General features: G+C 41.1%; 2 protein-coding genes across 6 annotated transcripts in view; one reads left to right on the top strand and one right to left on the bottom strand.

Annotated features, from left to right (window-relative positions):
- chchd3a (coiled-coil-helix-coiled-coil-helix domain containing 3a) overlaps positions 1 to 16,108 on the bottom strand; it is a 62,387-nt gene extending 46,279 nt beyond the window's left edge. For 4 of the 5 annotated variants that reach the window (XM_068586532.1, XM_068586534.1, XM_068586533.1 and 1 more), the window contains exons 1-2: positions 13,894 to 14,564; positions 7,332 to 7,425 (exon numbers count right to left, since the gene is read on the bottom strand). In XM_068586532.1, coding sequence (XP_068442633.1) covers positions 7,332 to 7,425; positions 13,894 to 14,554 — 755 coding nt within the window. In that variant the 5' untranslated portion in view covers positions 14,555 to 14,564. The other variant, XM_068586536.1, reaches the window with a different exon arrangement.
- Positions 16,109 to 20,229: 4,121 nt separating this feature from the next.
- The window catches only part of exoc4 (exocyst complex component 4), a 102,453-nt gene continuing 101,924 nt past the window's right edge, over positions 20,230 to 20,758 (top strand). Inside the window, exon 1 of the mRNA XM_068586867.1 lies at positions 20,230 to 20,327. Within this exon, the coding sequence (XP_068442968.1) occupies positions 20,248 to 20,327 (80 nt within the window). The 5' untranslated portion in view covers positions 20,230 to 20,247. The remainder of the gene's footprint in view (positions 20,328 to 20,758) is intronic.

The raw sequence follows: 20,758 nt of genomic DNA, 5'->3' as shown, positions 1-20,758 counted from the left end.
AACATGTGGCTTCTTCTCCTTGTGCCTGTTTTTCTTGATATTATATCAATACTCCCACGGATCTGTCAATGTGAACGGTTTTCATATTTTATTCCATTTCAAGAACCTCATTCATCCCCTCCGTCATCTGTGAATACACCCGACATCTCGACAGTGAGGAATCGTAATGGGCAGAGACTCGTCTCACTGATCACCATTCCGTGCCTTTGAGTAGATGACGGGTAGGTCTAATAAAAATATGTCTGATGTCTTAAAGCTGCCATTTGCCCTGCAACACCACTAAATGTCAGGGAGCAGGGGTGGAGTGGTGGTGGTGGTGGGGGGGGGGGGGGTATGGGAGAGAGAGAGAGAGACGAGCTGGGGAGACGGGAGGGGAAAGACAGAAAAGGGGAGCGGGGACGGCGCGAGAGTGAGCGCTGGCGACATGACATGTTTGGCCCTGAGGAAGTGAAGCAAGGAGGGAGTGAGGCAGAGAGAGTGGGAGAGAGAGAGATGGAGGGAGACGGAGAGAGACCAGCCATGTCCAGTCTCACAGTCCACTGGGCTGCACACGTCAGCACACTCCATCCATCATCGGGCTCCGGCTCGCACACACGCAGACACAGACACACGCACACACAGACACACACAGACCCTCCTAATGGCCTTTTACATTCACCATTTCCCCACAATCAACGCCTGCCTGCCTGCACTGCTAATGCACCTTAGCTACCTTTAGTCAAGAAGCTTCAGCTGTTACGATTGCTTCTCCTATAACAGCAGAGTGACAGCTTCGGGTGGTTGTTTTTTTTAGAAATGGACTTTGTTGGTACTCATGTGGATGAACATTAGCAATCAGTTGACCTTTTGTAGCATGACATTTAGACCTTTATGGCAAATTGGCACAGTGTATGTATATTAACAAGTATTACTACAGTAGCAGAAACAAAAAGCAATTTAATGTGTACTGTGTCTGATGGAGCTTCTTTACAAAATCTTTGTCTGCACTCATTAAATTATTTAAAATGCACAAGGGCTGAATGTGTGCAGATGTTTTTAAAGGACAACCAGCATTCTCCTACGTACCTGTCAGCAACACTGACACTCAGGAGTGCAAAAAGCTCCTTTTGTTTTCCCGTTTCGTTTCGTAAGACAAACATGGCAGACGGTGACACAGAATTGAACGAGGCAAAGCTGAGCCATACTATTTAAGAAAAGAGGAAAATACAGAAATACCAGGATTTCGTTGCAGATTCAGATAAATGGATGAAGAATCCCAGTATTCTCTCATGGAAATGATAAGCTTTACTTATTCCCTAAAAGTAAATCTGAAACATGTCAGTATTTTGGTACCTGAAAGCTACAACCTGGACAGATGAAAGAAAAAGGGGGACCTAGAAAATAGACAGCCTTGCAAAAAAAGTCCCTCGACTGACTTCCTCACAAGTGCTAACCCAAGCAAAGACTGCTATCACTAGCCGGATACTATCTGTCTGCTTCACCTCTATTGCTTTCCAGTCATTATTGCCCTGTCCCTGGGATATTGGACGCATTTTTCATTCGACTGTAGACGATTGACACTGGGTAGGAAAGGGGGGCTTTGAGGTAGAGGGTGGAGAATGGAGTCAGACAGAGAGAGAGGAAAAAGACAGCACCTATGGGGGGAAATAAGAAAAAAATATCTTTTCAGAGGATGAGTGGATGATGTTTGGCCCAGTACTAGATAGAAAGGGAGGATAATATTGACCCAGTAACCTGCGTGTTTGATGGCTCAGTGCATCGGGCCTTGGAAACAAGACCGATAGAAAGACAGTGAGCTGCCATTCGTTTGAAAAAGGAGTGGAGTCGGTTGGACTGTGTCGGCTTTTCCAGAAAAGTCTGTATTTTCGGGAGATGACCCTGAACAGAAATACTCTAAGCTATTTTCGGACGCCATTTCTTTTTAAAGCCGACAAAGATTAGATCTGTGGCAGTTTGTATGAAAAATTCATAGGTTGAGTAGTTGAGATATTGCAACTTTGGGTTAATAAGTGAGGGCAATGGAATGGTGTGCACGCACACACACACTTTTTATTAAGAAAGGAAAAATGCAGGCATGGTGAAAACTGATGGGCGGTCAACACTGCAAGAGCTGGTTCAAATCCATTAAGCCATCATCACCTGTTACTCCACAGAGAATCATTTCAAACATCATTACCCTTGCACAAATATCACACCAAAAGAAATGACATTCCACGTCTTCTACCTTTGCTTTCTTTCCCTTCCATCTTCCCCTTCAGCGCTTCACCCTATTAATGCGTCCTGTTGTCCACCTGTCACCTACAGATGTGCCTCGGTAGAGTGCTGTCTACCTGTCTGCCTGCAGGATGGACCCTGACAGACCCGCATAACAGCGCAGGCTCGACCCAAGCACCTTGAAACAAAAAGGCATTTAAAGGGCTAATGCAATATTGATGTTGGGAATAATGTCGCTGAATGCTGCCTATGAATATTTGATGGAGCCGAGCACTCTCCGTGACACACGTGCGCTCACACAAACATGCGTGTACCCCAGCCGGCTGTGGCTGCTATGAGATGCTGGGACAGTGTAATAGTAATAATTTAAGCGGATGGAGAACAAAAGGACAGTGAGAAGATCCATTTAGAGGAGGAACAGGAATGCTATGTTGTGCTACGCCTTCTCATTTGCCCACAACTATGACGAGATAACCGCAACGTTTTGAATGCACACGGTCAAACGTATTCATCGTTGTCACTCTCACCTCCGTTGTTGTCTCTTTAAGTGTCATTCCTGGTGCAGCTTACAACCATTTGATTCACTTCAAGAGGCAGAACACAAAGACCTTGTATTTAGTAGCGTAGAATAAGTTCAGAGGTCTGATGGGTATTATTTTGTATCGCTAACAGGGTGTTTTATGGAACTTAAACACTGGAATTATGTGAGAAATGACTTTAAGTTTGTCTTGAACTCCCTCCAACTGATACCATCTGTTCTGCATAAGACCAGCTCGAGTAATAGACAAGCCACAGACGGTAGATTTGCTCGGAGATTGAGTCAATAACCATTACTGTTCTCCTGAATAGGTCAGCAGCAGGCTACAGTGCTGAACATGCTGATCATTTATTTTTCAAAACACTTTATGTTTCTGTATGTACAGTTCACCAACGGTTATTCTGACATTCAAAATGGCCCTATACACTGGGGGTGGCAGTTCTGTTATGCGTGTATATGACCGGGTTTATGAGGAAAGAACCATGCACTGGAAGAAATTGCTTTTTTGGGAAATAAATCTCATCATGCAGTAGTGAATCACTAAGATAATCATATCACATATACATTATAGATATTCCAAGTAGGAAAAGCAGCACAGAAGACTGTACAAGGTGTGAAATGATTACTGCTGAAAACCCGAGGACTAAAGGGTTGCATGTGTGTTTTGGTGCACGTGCACCAGTGGCGTAACCATTATTGTGATAGTTCTGAAAGATAAACATACATTTAGTATTCTACATGGTTACTAAGGCATCGCACGGTGAAGTTACTAGTTTTTTTTATGGTAATAATAGACTGTTGATGTTGTTTCCAGGTTACGAAGGTGGTACTGAATTGGCAGCAGGTGGATGCTTGAGTTTATCAGATAGTTATTAGGATTAATCAGAAGGTTATTAGAGGCTCTTGAGCTGATGATTTTCTGTATGGTTTCTAGGGTATGTCTAGGGTGTTGTTATGTTCGTATATCCAGCAGCAAAAGTGAACTGCGGTCAATGGGCCGCAACTGACTACATGCTTGACTCTGCGGAGCCTCAAAGCCCCGCCCTCACTGCTGCACAGAGCCTGTCAGCTTGTTTATTTAAAGTTTTTTTTGTTATTGATATTGAATATGTTGCGTTTCCAAACTGCACTAGAATTACCACTGCTCTCTCTTGGGTCCCAATCAATACATTGGCTTTGCATGAAGTGAATCAGATGATCGGTTCTGGACCCACAGACAGAAAGAGATTCTTTGCTTTATAGATGATTGATTATAGATTTATTGTTATTCTATTATTGTTATTTTGTGTGAGAGATAGTTTGTTCTAAGCTGCTCAGGTGTTCTGTTTTTGCAACAGTTACAGTTAAGATATCATGAGGAAATAGCAAGTGCAGTGAGCAAATGTCAGCATTGTTGCGGATACAAACATTGTTTTAAGGAACTCCCTAGACACAATCCTGGCTAACTCAGGTTGGATTCAGGGACTTTGGGATGTTTTTAATAACCTCCCAACTCTGTTTAAATGAGTTGGAGGCCTGTGTGTGACAGTGCATGTATTTCTGTATAAACAAAAAGGTAAAAATAAACAACATGTAAAAATCTGTAAGCTGGACTATCTGTCTTGCATCTGACCCGGGGGCAATAAGGAATTTAACAGGCTGGCTGGTTAACGGGAAGACAGACGTTCTGGAAGAAGGTCAGTGTTCTCACTCAAAAGTCTGACACACAATTATATCGCCAACACAAGCTGCTTGACTACATGTTAAACAATGGGTCGAAGTTCCATGACAACAACAACTCACTTTTAAGTGTTGATGCTGGACACTTAAACACGTGCATTTCATGCACAGGAGAGAGGGAAAGTAGGAAGAGGACGTGAAAAAAAAGAAGGAAGGAGGCAGAATGAGAAATAGAGGAGGATGATTGAGAAACGGGCAAACGATGAGATGGAAGGGCCTCGAGTAACACGGCGAGATAGGGAGGGAAAGGTGAAGGACATCTGGAGAGAATCACCCAGAGGTGAAAGAACTGGATCGAGTGGTGACACAGGAGGAGTTCAGCTGAGGGAGGAGGGACAAGATGGTCTGAGAGTTATCGTGCACTCATCCTTCCTTCTCTCACATCCTTTTTTTCCCTCCGAGTCGTTCTGCTCTGATGCCTCACGGAGAAGTGGAAGAGGCAAATCTGCTCCCTGCAGCCGCTCCTTGATACAAATGAGTTTAGGCTGCACCCAAATGAACTCCTCACAGAGCTTTTACTTCACTGCGACCAGAGCAAAACATGCAAAGCCAGATCTCCGGAGTTCATTTATGGCCCTAAAGCCAAACTGAAGAAAAACCACCATAATCTAAACACAGCAAATTCCCTTGTTCTGATTCCCCCAATATTGCATATAGAACAGAATGGAGGATTTGCAAAGTATAGTGTGGAAATAAGTACATTTCACACGAAAGCAGATTGAATGTGTGCTTGACAGGTCTAACTTTCTTTACATGTACTTTTTTAGGCTAAATTTGTTAGTTAGCTGAATTAGTTTTTCTGATTTTCAATGTAACACTCTTATGCTATTGTGAAATGACATGCATGCGTTATTTATGCTGTGGGAGTTGAATATGATCTTGAGAGGTTGGGCTGATGTATCGTGTGTGTGTTTTTTCTCCACGATGACCTGGGGGTTCACATATTCTTCCGTTTTCTTGTGTTCAAGATGTGCAGCAGTTTCAGTGCCGGGTTCTAAAACGAGTGTTGCACCGTCTTGTTAGCTGAGCTTTGATATGCTCACACTCAGGGTTTTTTTAACCTCTTATTTAAATTTTTTACAGCTATTCAGTTTCCTCGCCGAGTCTTCCAACAAACTGAAGGCCACAATCACTTTGTCTTGTTTGTCTTCAACAAACAAAAACTCCCTGTAATTACTGCCTGCACTGTGGGAAGGTGAAATATCATTGTAGTTCAATTTTTGTGTGACAGCCCAGATGAGGAAAAAAAGGCTTTGTGATCCTATCATTCAATGCCATTAAAAGAGTTCCCTTTATCTGAAATAACTACAAATTAATAGAAAAGTTAAATTGCTGTGGAAAAGAAGAGGTGAAAAACCTTTTCAGTCTAGATGAAAAAAGTAGTTAAAAAAATGTTATGTCTTCTTTGTCATGCTTTGATTTCTATTACTTGGAGATTCTAGACAAAAGCCTACCACTTTTAAGCTCTCCTTAAATCCTAGAAAGCATCTAACGGCTGTCCAATGTGTTACTGCCTGTAAAACTATTATCTTGGAAAATGGAGACGCATGCAGAAACAAGACATGCACGAAAAACAAGACATAGAACAAAAACAATGGGACAAAATGAGCACAAAAAATAAACATCACACAAGGCCACATTAAATATATTAATATGCTTCAACGCACAAAAGCCTACATGCGGCAAAAGTGCTGGCTAACAAATGATTGTTCATTCACCATTTCATATTCCGTTTAGTCTTCTTCAGAGAAAATGCAGCCTGTGCCAAGCACAAATAAAAATTGAGGGCTTAAGCCACCATGAATTCAATTAATTGCAAGGAGGGTGTAATTTTGCGGCACTTACTGTTCCGAAAGACATAAATAAGTGAGCTGCAGGAAGCGGTTACATGTGAAAAATAAAATAGCGAGAAAAAAGAAGAAAAAAAATCAATTGACAAATGATTTCTCAAAACCACTTGTTAATTTCTCTCCTCTTGAATGAACCTCAAAATCAAGGCTAATCGCTAGGCTAACACTACCTCCTCCTGGATAAAGAAAGGTTGTGTGTTTGTCCCCCATACAGTACAAGCATGTGTTTAGTGGCTAATCACAGTTGTTCATTCACCAGGGTCTGCTGGAGATGATCCAGGACTACTAAAGAGGGGGCGCAACACCATTATGGGACATTATAGCATGTGCACCTGTTTCTTTCGGGTCAAAAAGTAGAAGGGAGAGGAGAAATGTTCACCTTACATGAACAGTGTGTTTCTTTATCAGGCAGGGCTAATGGATCACCCACTCAACACCCAGGAAATTACCTCAGGATAGCGCCCTCCTTTCTCAGGCATGATTAATTGATCCGGAGAAGGAGAGAAGAAGCAGAGATAGAGGGAGGAAAGAAGTGCTGATGTGCTTCGGAAGAGAGGCAGATTGGAAACACAGTGGGGATCGGAAAGACCGACGCTGACCTTTTTGACTATTAATGAAAAAGGGGAAAATAGTTCACATCTGAAAATGTCTTCGGTTTCTAATGAAATTTTGGAACGGGAATTGACACGGTATTACCATATCCATATCTATCATGAGCCAAAGGAAGGAAGGTAGGAGCGAGAGAGGGAAAGGAGGAGAGGAGCAGAGAGACAGGTGGTGGAGCAATGCGCACTACACAGAGAACACCACAGAGACTGATTTTCAGCCAACCCAGAAATCTTAACTCCCCAAAAAAAATTATAGCAATCAGTTTGCTTCTGAAATGCACACTGTGCCTCTCAACACCAAAACATTGTGTGGAAGGTCATAAACAAAGACCATTTACGATCACCAACCAAACCAGACTGCGTGCGTGTGTGTGTCCGCCTGTGTGCGTGTGTGTCTCTAACCAGGCTTGCAGCTCTTGCTCTGCCTTCGCCCGATCCTGCTCCAAGCTTTTAAACAGCTCGTCAGTGATCTTCTTCCTCAGGGCCTCTTCATCAACTGGGGACAGAAAGAAAAAGAGAGCGTTAGTGGAAAAAAAAGAGAACAATTTTAAGTAAACGGCTGTTGTTTGCCAACGGGCATATCGTGTTTGTTGAGATGCCAAACAGAGTCCTACTTTTTAAAAACAGGTGTTGGAAAATCTGCGTTAATCAGAAAATGTGTTGCTCAGAACGAACAATTCATCTAAAATGAGGACTGAGAAGTCTATGTTTTGCTGGAGCAGATTGGTATGGATTCATCGATGGACAGAATAATTACCTGTGATTATTTTGATCAAGGTACGGTTGGTAACGTTGGTAACCCAACTGAAAAACCCAGCCCAGTGTTGCCAACTCTTTTCCAATGAAAGCAGCAAGCAAGTCGCCAAAACTGACAGCCCGACTGCTGGTTAAACTAAAACAGGCAACTTGAGGACATCACCTTATGCTTTAGGAAATTGTGACAGGATATTTTCACTGATGTCTCATACAGCAAATAAGGATTACACACCCACACACCCACACACCCACACACCCACACAGCTAAATCACAGCACCGCTCCACTCTATCTACATATATTCATGTCAGGGACATCATACATGCATGATTCCATGTCTCCACCCGTCTATCTTGGCAGGTAATTAAGCATGAAAGTAAAGATGCCAGCCCGCGACCAGGCCGAAACGTGCTCTGAAGACAGAAGTGCCATGCCGTGTGCTGCGACACTGCAGTGATGAGAGGGGGGGGGTCTGAGTCTGAGTGTGTCAAGATTACGCTGCCACTGCATTAGTTAGATAGGGTAATCCCTATTGTCAGAGTCTATTATTACCTGGTAACATGTGGTAACAGCAGGCCAGTGGACACACACACACACAACAATTTCCATCTGAAAAAGATCAAAAGGAAGACCTACAAGGTGCAATGCCATAACAAATAAACTAGTATGAAGCAAAACTGCCTCATAATCACATTTGATCAGTGTCTATTTTGTGATTATACAGAAGTGAGGTGCTTAGAGGTTATTATAGTCATGACCTCATCTTCATCTAGTCCAATGCTGTTGCTTCATAACTTAATCCTGTTCTTTGGAATCAGAATCACAACTGGAGAACAAAGGGTGACAAGATAAACAACGATACTTTTTTGAACTTGATGCAGTTCCCAAATATATACAAATAAAAAGTACATTTTTTTTCTTTAGTTACAATTCAAGTCCATCTTCTGAAGTTTCATCAGAAAGCGTAATAATCTACAAGCCCCAAATACAGATCAACATCATAGTCTAATTAAATGTTTTAAATATTACATGGCCCAAAGCCTGTTCACTAGTTGTCGTGTAAATCTTTTTAAAACAGCTTTTCAGATACCTTGTGGACCGAGAGACAGAATGACACAATACAAACCTCTCCACAGGGAAAGTAAAAAACAATTAGGTCTCCAATTCTTGGCTTCGAAATGATATTTTCTCAGCGGTGGAAGCAAAAAAATTGTTTAGTTTTCAGGGAATATAATGTTCTTGGCTGGTACTTGTGATGGTCTAAAAGTGCCTTTGATGCATTCTGTTTTTTGTTAATACTCAAATTATAGTCTACTTATAATGTAACTAATCAAATATGCAAAAAAATAACCACATAATAAATATTAGAGGAAATAGCTTGAAAGTTTTCATTTTCTACTGTGATTTGATGTAAAGGTAAGTTAGTGATACTGCTGAACTGACCCACGTGGCTTAAGTTAATGCAACGAGTGTCATGGATACATACAATCTCAGCAAATTAACAAGCATTTCTCCTCCCGTCATTTTAGTCTCCTTCACCTCCCTCAGCAGCTCCATCACACCCACACTGTTGTTGCTCTCACAATACAGTAAACTTATTCTTTCCTCTGATGTCCAACCTCAAAAGCCTTTTCTCTTCTGCTGCAAACAAAACGTAACAGGAACTCACAGCACGACAGCGTTTGGTCCAGTAAAGAGAATGAACAAGCAGCAGGTAGAGGGAGGTTTTCGTGCGACAGGGCTTCGAAAGAAACACTCGTGCGAACAGAGGCGGTGATTGACAGTCGACAACTTTTTGCTGCACAGTGCATCCTCAAAGACAGAGACTGCTGTCACCCAACTGTCCAGAGTGTGGGAAAATAATATCCATCAAGTGTTGTGACAGCACTCAGAAGCATCATTGATCCCACTGCAGAGAAGAGTCTAATTACAACTCTGTTAAGAACAACGACGGAAAGACGACCTGTTGGGCAAGCAGGCTTGAATCTGCCATATGGAGATGTCTGTCAAGTTTTCACATCAGGTAAATATGAACACACCAGATGACATGCTATGATTGTCTTCAGTCTCCAGAAATAATGCTGTGTTGGTTAGACAGACAGGAATAGGTTATGTAGGTACCTATGAGAGACCTGTCTGGTACTCACAATGTACTGTATGAATATCATTTTGTTTGTGATATAGCTTGAGCTATCCGATCTGGATGACTGTAATAATTGTATGATAAAGTCAACAAAAGGACACAACATATTCCGTCACATTTGACTCGTCATTGGTATGTAACTAAGCCACAGTTATATTTTAAAAGCATGCACATCCAGAGGATGAAATGTAGTTGATGGACAGCAAACTTGTAAAGTACGTACTAGATATGATATTTAGATATGTTGAGATTAAAGAGTTATCTGAGCTTACTGGACAGTTTGATGGAAATACACAATCCCAAATATCCACATCGGGCCTAATATTGTTTCACATTATTGTCTGAATGCACCAATGGTCTTTCCCAAAGTATCATAACATTAGGTCAGTGGTCAAATTCTGCCATTATAAACGTTATTCCATCATCCCTTTAAATTACCTCAGGCTTTACATTGAAAACATACAACCCCTTAGCAGTACACTGTTAAAAGTAAAATTCTAAAAGTCCTCCGAGTGCAGACGAGCCCAAGCAACTCTTCATTTATCACCACATTCACTCCAGCGCTGCAGAGAGAGGCTTCAGATAGCTAGCAGGCCTGCGGGGTCAGCCGGAGAACAGGTTCTGATATGATAAACACTGTCTGGGGTCCTTGAGGGAAGCTGGTTAGGGTCAGAGACAATTCCAGATCGACAGAGCCAGTGTCAATCCTGAGTAGGACATGTAAATGTTAAAAAGATTAAAAACTCATCATCTTTTTAGACGTGTCCCCCCCCTCCTTTCCTTCTCCTCCAATCACTAAACCCTGTGGAAAAACCCATAGAGCAGGAGAGGCGGTGGAGTACAGGCTATTGGCAGTGGAGATAATAGACGAAGGCAAATTGCGTTTCTCATCAGAAGTTTCATTAACCCCAGGACCCGCGTGGAGGGCATAATCTGTAACATTACCACTTCCTCACGTTTCTAGCTCACCGCACACCTTTCACTATGTTCACATAGGAAAGAGGGGAAAAAAGAAAAGTGCCAAGAGCAAGCTTCCAGCCCCGGCAGGCAGGTGCCATTTCTTCGATATTTTATTCACACTCTGTGCTGTTAATTCAATCTCATGTTATGAAAAAGGACCTAACTGATCGTTTCATATTTTCACAAGATAACAAGAAAAGTCCATTTCAAAAGCGGAGCGATAGTGTTTCACGCTCACATTTATGCATGCACACTAAGTCACGCACATTTCTCCCAATCGTTTTCCTTCGCTTGTCCATCCCACCCCCCACCCAGTCTCTCTGCTTCACCTGGGAGACATCTTTAAGCAGGCTATTAGTCCAGCGCAGTGTGTGGGCTCTGTATATGAATATTTATAACACATTGGAGAAGGTGTAGGAGGTTCAACCTTGACTGTGGTGTAATCAGCACACACATACCGACTCGGGCTCATGATTTAGAGACAGCCGCCCTGCTGAGAGCCTCACTCGATACCCAACTCTGGTGGACGCACATAATCAATGCGCGCCTCATTAAGGTCGTACCCTTTCAGAATTGGGCTGAACTTTGCAACTTTTTAACGAGATTCACATTCATCATACATTTCCACACCCCCACTCCCTCTAAAAAGAGTGCACTTGATCAATCGTCCAAGTTGACTTCCCCCCCCAAAATCTTCTTCATTATACTTGGGAGCTTGGTACATAGTAAGCTGTGAGGTGACCTTGCGTATATCGAAAATACCGGCGTAAATGTCACCTGATATTATTGTTGTGTGATAAGGGGCAGCCACGAAAAAAAATGATAACTGTAGTAACTATGGAGCAACAATAAAAATACACGCAAACTCAGTCCATAACAAGCATGTGTGCTGATTGCGCACAAAAGATGGAGAATAAAAGAATTGCGTCCTTTCGCTGTTGCTTTATTTGTCCTGTAAGATCTTTCCCTCTTCTTGTTTACGAAAAGACTCCAAACCAAAAATGTAGAACATACATCCATACTACACCACCTAAAGAGGAAATGCATCAGAAGATCTCTAATCCTTTGTCAGCCCGGCGTTGTGCCGTGAACACATACAGCAGTTTCTCATAATAACTACACTCAACAGCCTGTCACACATTTAAGTGAGGCATTGTTATGTCTATCTGAAAAACTAATTGGCGAAAACAATATTCAACACAGAGAAAAATTAAGCTCTGCTGTCAAGTTGAAGTTAATGGGAAAAACAGCGTGACAAAGAAAATTATATTAATTGTCCAAATTGTGTTACAAAGGTGCTCGAACAAAAAAGCAGGTGGCTCAAATAAAATATCATATCAGTCATATCACACAAGCTCTGTTGCTTAATAAAAGTTTCAACACACACACACAAACACACACACATCCACAACCACCTCCTTTCTTGATGAGGCCCGGTGGTTTGTTGTTGGAAACTGCGGAGGTGTCGTTTTAATCACTGGAGTCAGTGTGGCGTGGCATAAGTTGGCCTTTTTTTAATTACCTTGCTGATTGAGCACAGTCAAGGATGGGGAGGCCTGCCCACACCCTGGATACCACCTTCTGAAGAACCAGCACCCACACCAAGTTGTGTACAGTGTAATGAACAGGTAACATTCAGATGTCCTCTGCCGCATATGTCAAGAGATAAGGGACATGCTCACACACTAAGGAGACAATAAGACGAAAAACTTTACTTCAAGAGAGAGACAGGTCAAGATGTAGAAGGAGTTTCTCCTCATAATGACACTTCACCTTTTATAAAACCAAATAGCTATTTTCTTCTCTCTGTTCTTCATGACCACTTTTTATTGCTATACTTTTTTTGGAGCAGCGTATAACGAGCTAATAACACAGCAACTAGATGTTCACTGGCTAGTCTTAAGGTGTGTCTGTCTGCCGTGTAGTGCTGAACAGGTAGCGCACAGTGAGTTTGCTTCGCTAAAAAACAGCTGCCAGCTGTAGCCAAAAATGACTTTGATAGGAGTGGTGAGAGCTGAAGGACGCTATAAAGCATTGTAAAGCTGACTGGAGCTGCAGAGTCAGGTAATAACTCACTGCAGGTTCTTCAATTCAAGTGCTCCATTTTTACATGCAAGTTGTCATCCAATCCATTATATTAAAAAAATATACATTAATTACAGCTGCTTTAAAGAACAATTCGATTGAGAAAAAGAAAACCCAGATGGGACAAAAATAAACACAGAAAATAGTGCGGTTAAACAGAGTTTAACCGCACTATTTTGAGTGTTATCACAAACCGCAGGAAGGAGAAGGGTCAGCTTGAGCTTCACTGTGACGAAGCAGAATTGGGGGGGAGGGAGGGTGCACTAATTACAGCATAAAGGTATTAACATTAATAAAATAAATAATTAATCATGTCATTAACCGTTAGGGAATGGCGATGAATCATAATATAACCAAGGCTACCGTGAGGCCCGTTTTAAAAATGAAGAGTAATTACAATCTGGAAGAAAAGTTAGACACAAAAAGCTTAGAGCGGCTCAAAGTAAACACCCACACAATAAACATCATTAAAATTCAATGTAGCTGGACTTCAAATAAATCCGAGGACAGCTCATTCCCACATAACCTTTGCCTTTTAATTAACGTTCTACTGAAGAAGCGCCGATTACATTTCAGGATAAAATGAGCCACCAAGAACAATTAATTTCTTCAGTTTTTGAGCTTTAACTCCTGTGTCTTGTTAGAAGAAACAAGGCACACATTTGTCCAGCCGCCTAGTTCTGAAATCACCACTGCACAAATCCAGGAAAAAGCCAATGAAAGTTAGTAGAGATTCTGAGATTGAAAAAAAAGTAAGATATATAATTAAAAAAGCAAAGTAAATCCTCACCCAACCACATTATGCACCACCCACCATAACAAATTCCTTATATGCGAAAACATAGTGTCAAATTCTTCTGATTATGGTTATCCATTCTATATACATTTCATATTCCTTAGCATTGATTAAACTACCAGAATATAAGACCGTACTACTGCCATAAAGCATCTTACCTTTTCAACATTCGTTAGAGAAATATATTACAAATACTGATGTTCAACATATTAGAATAAAACTCACCGACTGCTGCAACGGGAGGTGATGTTGGTGGGACCAAAATTGACTCGGGCACTACCACTGGCTCAGGGGCAAGGGCAGGAGCAAGGGATACTGGGTCCACTGGGGGCTGAGGAGGAAGTGCAACTGGTTCACAAGGTGCGGTATACTCAGGCAGGGGAGGCGCAGCAAATGGCTCAGAATGCTGTGGGGACAAAATGTCCCCTGAAGGATGTAGCGGTGGCTGCAGGATGGTGACACACTCAAAGACAGGAGGGGAACAGAGGGGTTCCGATTTGGGGAGAGGGGGCGCAATGATTGGTTCCACCTTGACAGGAAGAGGAGGTGGTATGGGTTCAGCTACAGATGAAGCAATGGGTTCAATCACATGTGAAGGAGCAAGGGGTTCAATTACTGGAGGAGAAGCAACAGATTGATTTATGGGAAGAGGAGCGGGTTCGATTACGAGGGAAGGAGGAGCAAGCGGAGTGATCGCTTCCACTGCAGCTGGAGCAGGGCAGGGAGTAAGAATCTGGGGAGCAATGGGAGCAAAAGGAGGGACTGATGTTGGCAAAATGACTTGCTCAACAGCAGCAGGAGCAGGTGGAGGTGCCGCCACATGCTCAAAAGCAGGAGTAGCGACAGCAATAGCAGCAGCTGGGGGTAATGAGGATGGAAGCACCATCTCACTGATGTTGGGTGCTGCTACCTGTTCCTTAAGAGGGTGAGGAGGAGGTGGTGGAGGTGCAGCCACAGTCTCTGTGGCAGATGGAGCTGGTGGAGGAGGAGCTGGAGGTGCAACAGGTTCTATAAGAGGAGGGAGAGGAGGCAGGGAGATGATCGGATCAAAGAGGGGAGGGATTGGTCGCAGGACAGGAGGAGTGAGGGTCGGTGCCATGGAAGGTGGCGGAGAGGGAGCATGTTGGAGTTTGGGAGGAACGTCAGGTTCCCTCATGCGGTTGATGACATTCTCAGAAAGCTGCAAAGCAAAGTGGAAGAAAAGTTTCAGAGGAGGCACGAGGTGTATTTTAATGAAATAGTTTAACATAATTTAGTTGTCATATCTCACACAGAAATACTTCAAGCCCTTAACTTCTGTCACTTTGACATGTGTTTAGACTAACCCTATGGGACACATGTTAGTAAGAAAGCTTTAGATGTACTGGTAAGACATTTGTTTAAGTAACTTTGGTAAGAGCCAAGCCAGCCAGCATTTTAGATTAAAACTTATAAGCTAAAATGCTATTTGTATATATTTATACAAATATCATCTAACATGCATTAAGAAAACAAAGACGCATATGCTCAAAATTGGTTCTGTGGATAAACTTTACATTAGAAGACAATTAATCTGTTGATGCAAACATCCCAGCATTGGCATGAGCACGATTACACCTCATTGAAAGATAACATTAGCTGCACTTGGCCTACTGAGTAATAATAGACAGTCGTGCCAACTAAAGTCTTATCTGATCGACTAAAGCCTTTCAATCTAGCCGGCTGACAGCGGCACAGAGGAACTCGTCACAGCTCCCACCTGATGAGAGTCACTCCATGAACACGCATGCACCTCTAAAAGCAGAAGTCCCAAAAAAAGTAACATTACTTTTATTCAAGGATGAAGCAGCCCGTCAAGGTTTAAAGTCACTTTCATTCATGCATCGAGTGACAGACAGCAGCGCACGAGGCCAGTGACGTCAATGTCAACATCTCCACAAGGACATTGGAAAGTTAACTGTACTGGCCTTTGCAGCGGCTATTTAATATGCATTGTGACATAATGCAATCCTTTACGTGAACCTAGCTTTCAGAGTGAGTGAAAGTCATGCTGTCTGGAGTCTGCTTGCAATAGTTAACTTAGCATAGCTGCTTTAATACAGGGCATTTGGTACTATTGTTCTTTTAGCTTTTACGATACAGACTAATACAACCTTATATCGGTTTACGGCGGTCACGACGCACCTGTTAACTCAACAATAACCCCGTTAATATACTGTCCCTTACCCGTATGCCCTTCACCACCGATATATTCTCATTCTCGTCCGACTCAAACGACACGCGGCGGGTACTGTTGTTCGCTCCCATTATCAGACCGCAGGTTACCAAAGTGTCAGTTATCTACATGTAATGTGGAAGACTGACACCCACTGTCTTATTCGGTGGAGTATAATTGCGTTAGCGCCAGGTATAGCTAGCTGGCAAGGGCCCACAACAGACACACGCAACTGCTTCGGCAAGAAACGCACTTCCGTAGCATGACGTAAGTGAGGAACGTGTGATTTGATTGGACGGGAGCGTCATCGGCGTCCATACATCAGAGGTCTTTATTGGTTCTTGATCGGAAGAAAGTGAGCGCGTGAAAGACGCTCTGGGGAGTGTAGCTGCACTGTTGACAGCTTCAGTGCATGCACTATTTGATGTATGGCTTTTGTAGTATGTTATTCCCATAGATATACTGGCAAATTGTGACATTAACTGTGTTAGTTCTATTTCCCTGAAGAAGGCTGTGATCTAAAAGATATCAAACATATACTTTGACTGAACACAGGCCTAACCAATGTATAGACTTGCTTGGAAAAAAAATAGCAGAATTACAGTAAATAGAAGCCACGTAAATTGAATCTACAAAGGACAAAGTAAATTGCCAAATTTGTCAGGAAAAGCAAAGACAGAGCCTGAAATGAAATAAAAGTTATGCAATGAGAATATAAGTAGAGTTACAAAAGAGGGAAATAATTGTCCATAATTATTATTGTTGTTGTTGTTATTATTATTATTATTATTATTATTGCCCATCATTTTTCTTGGCTCACAATCAACCAATATGAGCCACTTAAACTGAAGTTCTTCTTCAACTTGTGTCAGAAGTGACTTAATAAGTGATGAGCATCGAACATAAACTAAAGTTAGCCTGCTTTACTTTCTGCTTCTACTCCACTACATTTATGACTTAGTTACTTCACACCTTTTAATTATATTATTTAGTTTTGTATTTTCATACAATACACATGCAGAGTTTAATAAATGTTGTCTATAAATTAAATGACCCACATGATGAGTCGATTAGAACATTAATTCGCATCTATTTTGATGAATGTTCATTTATTTTATGGTTTAAGTTTTTTTTATTTATTTATGCATGCATCAAAGCATGCATTAACAGTTTTTATTCTGCTATTGAAGATATTCATGTTGTTGTCTGAATTTATTCAAATGTCTTGATGTAGATTCATACGTTTTCATCTTATGTTTTCTTTGGCTTATTCATTTAAAAAACACAGTCTTGCAGGACAATTGAATCAGGAGATTTGATATGCCTCGAGGAGAGACGAATGACAGTTCATACAAATAATCCTCCAAACTTAATATTTCATATAGACAATGATCACATGCAGTTATTTGTTATGCTCTTTTCTGATGATTTTTTTTTTTTTGTGGTCTTGAATGTTCTGTATTGTTTTGCATTGCTGTGCAAGTATAAATGAAATTAAACACATTTCAAGAATTCATTGTGGTTTTGTATGCTGTAATGTTATTTCATTATTTAATCAATCCCATACAAATATTTTACACAATAAAGACCTTTTATCAAATACATATTTTCATACAAAACTATTTAACAATGACTGACTGTGCTGTATGTGCAGAAAAAGACATAACACAAAAACCTCAAATAAGCATGCCGGAAAAGAAAGCAAAGGATCGATGTAGAAAGGACTTTAGTGTGAATGAGAGGCTATCAATCCCTGTGGATGTGATTGTTTGTTCTGAAAAGAATTGACTTCACAACAGCTGACATGAAGTGGTTACACCGACGCTGAGAACAAAGCCGGTAAAAGCTCGGACGAGATGGTTTGCAGGCCGGGACCGTGCCCTGGAGCTATGAGTCAGACTCAATTTGGACAGACTATTTACATTGAATCACACAATGCAGTCAAATATATGCAGATCCTGAGGTTACATTGGTTTTTAATTCTCTGCGTTTCTCTGAAATAATAGGCAATCAAATGTTTTCAATGTCGTCATATTTTCATGGCCAGATTTCCCCAAGGAGCTTGCCTCATCTCTACAACAAGTCCATCATTAACACATTATGCAATAAAGAATTACAACGTGCAGTATAGTGCCCTCAGGGCATTCTCTGAAAAGTCTCAGTGCTGGATAGCACAGATGTGGTAGGAGTGTAAAAGAGCTTTGCTTGTTGTTTATGATTGAATTGTAAACTGGAGTGTTATGAAGATTGAATCCTGACTTTGATACTGAGCAGCATCCTACATGTTCCGTGACATTGTTCTCCTATGTTGCTAAAATCTCTCTGAAGATGAATGTGAATATAACCATACAAAATCATTCCCATCTAACCATGCATCTCCAAAACTGATGTCTTGAAACTGATAGTCTGTTAGTCCCTGAAAAGTTGATAGTGGGGATATTAACTTTTTTCTTCTTGCTTTATCCTCTTAACCTTCATGTATTATTACTGCTTTTGGCAATAACTCTTACTTTGCCTCGATCTAATGGTGCTTGAGTTGATTCCACATTAGACATCCAAAAATCCATAAATCCTTATCTAATTTAATTTATCTGTCTTCTCGACAAAATTGAGTGCTCATATCAATGAAGATATTTGTAAAATCAAGCACTTCTGTTCAAGAAATGGGATGAAAACAGAAATATAAAATGAGTTTGGTGCTGTGTCCTTAAGGTGGTGCATAAAATTGAAGATATGAGGCACATGTTTTGTTTGATTCAATTCAAGACGATGAGGAATGTCCAGAGGGCACCTAATAGATGTTTTGCTGTTTGCCTTTCTTTTCCATGGAAACAAGTAAAGAAGTATCTGCTTCATCCCCAATGGATAACATTTTGTTCTACATTTCCACAAGGTGTTTTTGGAAAGGTGAAAATACTCTTTTCACAAACTTCCTTTATCTTTCTGTGGTTTAACTATCAAAGCTATTTTCATACTTTACAAGTGACTCATCACATAATAAAAACCAACAGACTACAACAGAATAGATTCCAAAGACCAAGGACATGAATAATTAAATGAATATAAGAACCATATTTGAGAGAAAGAACCTGCTTCATATACCTTCGTTTATAAAGCTCCTCGACTTCATCAACTGCAGTTTTAAATTGCTGCATAATGTCACAATATATATTTACACTTTTTGGATGAATTCATTTAGTTTTTTTATTTGAAGTGGCTGAACTATTATTCACGGTGCTGTAAGTGTTTCCTTCTACACATGCTTCAGTGCAGTTTCGATGAAGGACACAAACCAATTGAGATGCACCTCTTTCACTGAGATCTATTTTAACAGATCACAAAGGCATTTCCTACAAAGACCTTATTGCCCTTGTATTTAATCCACACACAGGTCAGTCAGTTAAAGCAATCACTTACTGTCCAAACACACATCAAGCTGAAAGAAATGACCTTGGTGCAGCGTTATTGGAGAAAAGAAGCCCTGTAGATTAGTTGGACTGATGGGACATGGGATGCAGGGAAAGGTGATAAGAACTTCAAAATTAAACTTGGACCTGGGAAGCCAGGCGCCTTCAGAAGAAAAACTGTGGCTCCCGCATGACACAGCGATTGTTTCTTTTTTTTTAACCAGAGACACAAAGATCACCCACAATGTTATCTCGTCAGTCCACCAGTGCATCAATCAGGATCCAGGCTGCTGGGAATCGACCCCCTTTGGTCCAGAATCAATGCCCTCTCCCATTCTTATTGGTAGAGCAGAGATTGTCCGAGATACAGCACAGGAGAGCCCTGCCAAATCCAGCACTATTTGTTCTAAATGGGGAGGCTATTAACTCACTGACACACACTGTCTCCCTGCTTTGTCTCTGCTCAACCTTTCCTTTATCAGTTTTGAGAGAAATGGAATGAAAATGTTGCAAAGAAACAGTTTTTTCTTGTAATATTTGTATTGAAAACAAAAACACTATTTAAGTTAAGATTATTCCTCATCACCTATATTACACAGAAACCAAAATTAGTTTCTGACTATGCCATTGTGTACAACACACTGGAAGTATGCCATGAAACATCTTTATCATAAATGGAGATCCCTGTTGATGGAATGAAAATAAGCTTACACAGTTGAAAATAATATATAATTAAAAAGCAATTATTTGAATGGTTGATTTTTCTCCAAATATATTTTATGATTAAGAAACTTAAACTGCCGAGAAGAGCAGATATGCCTTATAAGTGTGACTGTGACGAAAGCAAAATTTAGAAAACGTCCACCACTGATGACAGAACTACTTTCCGTGGTGAAAATACAACTCCCAGAGTTCCTTGCATCGCAACGCGTCACCTCGCGCTTCTCTCTTCCTGTTTGGGTGCCGCAGCTGGAAAAAATGGCAGCTGAAACAGGGAGATACAGGAGTGCAGTTAGCAAAAACAAAGACCCCTCTGGTCTTCTTATCTCTGTCATAAGGTAATGTTTGTCACACTCATTGTTTAAACTATGCAGCGTTCATAAGACGTCGGACAGTTGTTGAACTATATGCTCGTATTTGCTCTCTAACGGGTTGACAGCTAGCTTGTATGCTAAAGCTACGATAGCAACATCCTTCCTGTATTGCTGGTTGTATGTAAGAAATTAGAGTTCACAGCGTTGCTATTTTCCTGTGCATTATGAATTTAAGGAGTATATGTGAGTTAGTGTTCACAGCAGTTTTTATTCTCTCCTGGAGCAGTACATAAAGTGAAATACTGACCACAGTACGTGACTCTTGCACATTTAAAACTCATCTTTTATTCATGTCACAAAAGGCACTACTTATATAAAAGACTAAATAATAATCTTAACAACTAACTAGACGAAAAATGTTTTACAAGATATAGAGCTGAGAGACAATCACTGCA

Source organism: Clinocottus analis, unplaced genomic scaffold (genome assembly GCF_023055335.1).
Source record: "Clinocottus analis isolate CAN_PGR_092001 unplaced genomic scaffold, fCliAna1.0.p SCAF_20, whole genome shotgun sequence".
Taxonomy (NCBI): Eukaryota; Metazoa; Chordata; class Actinopteri; order Perciformes; family Cottidae; genus Clinocottus; species Clinocottus analis.
This window is presented reverse-complemented; position numbering and strand designations above follow the sequence as displayed.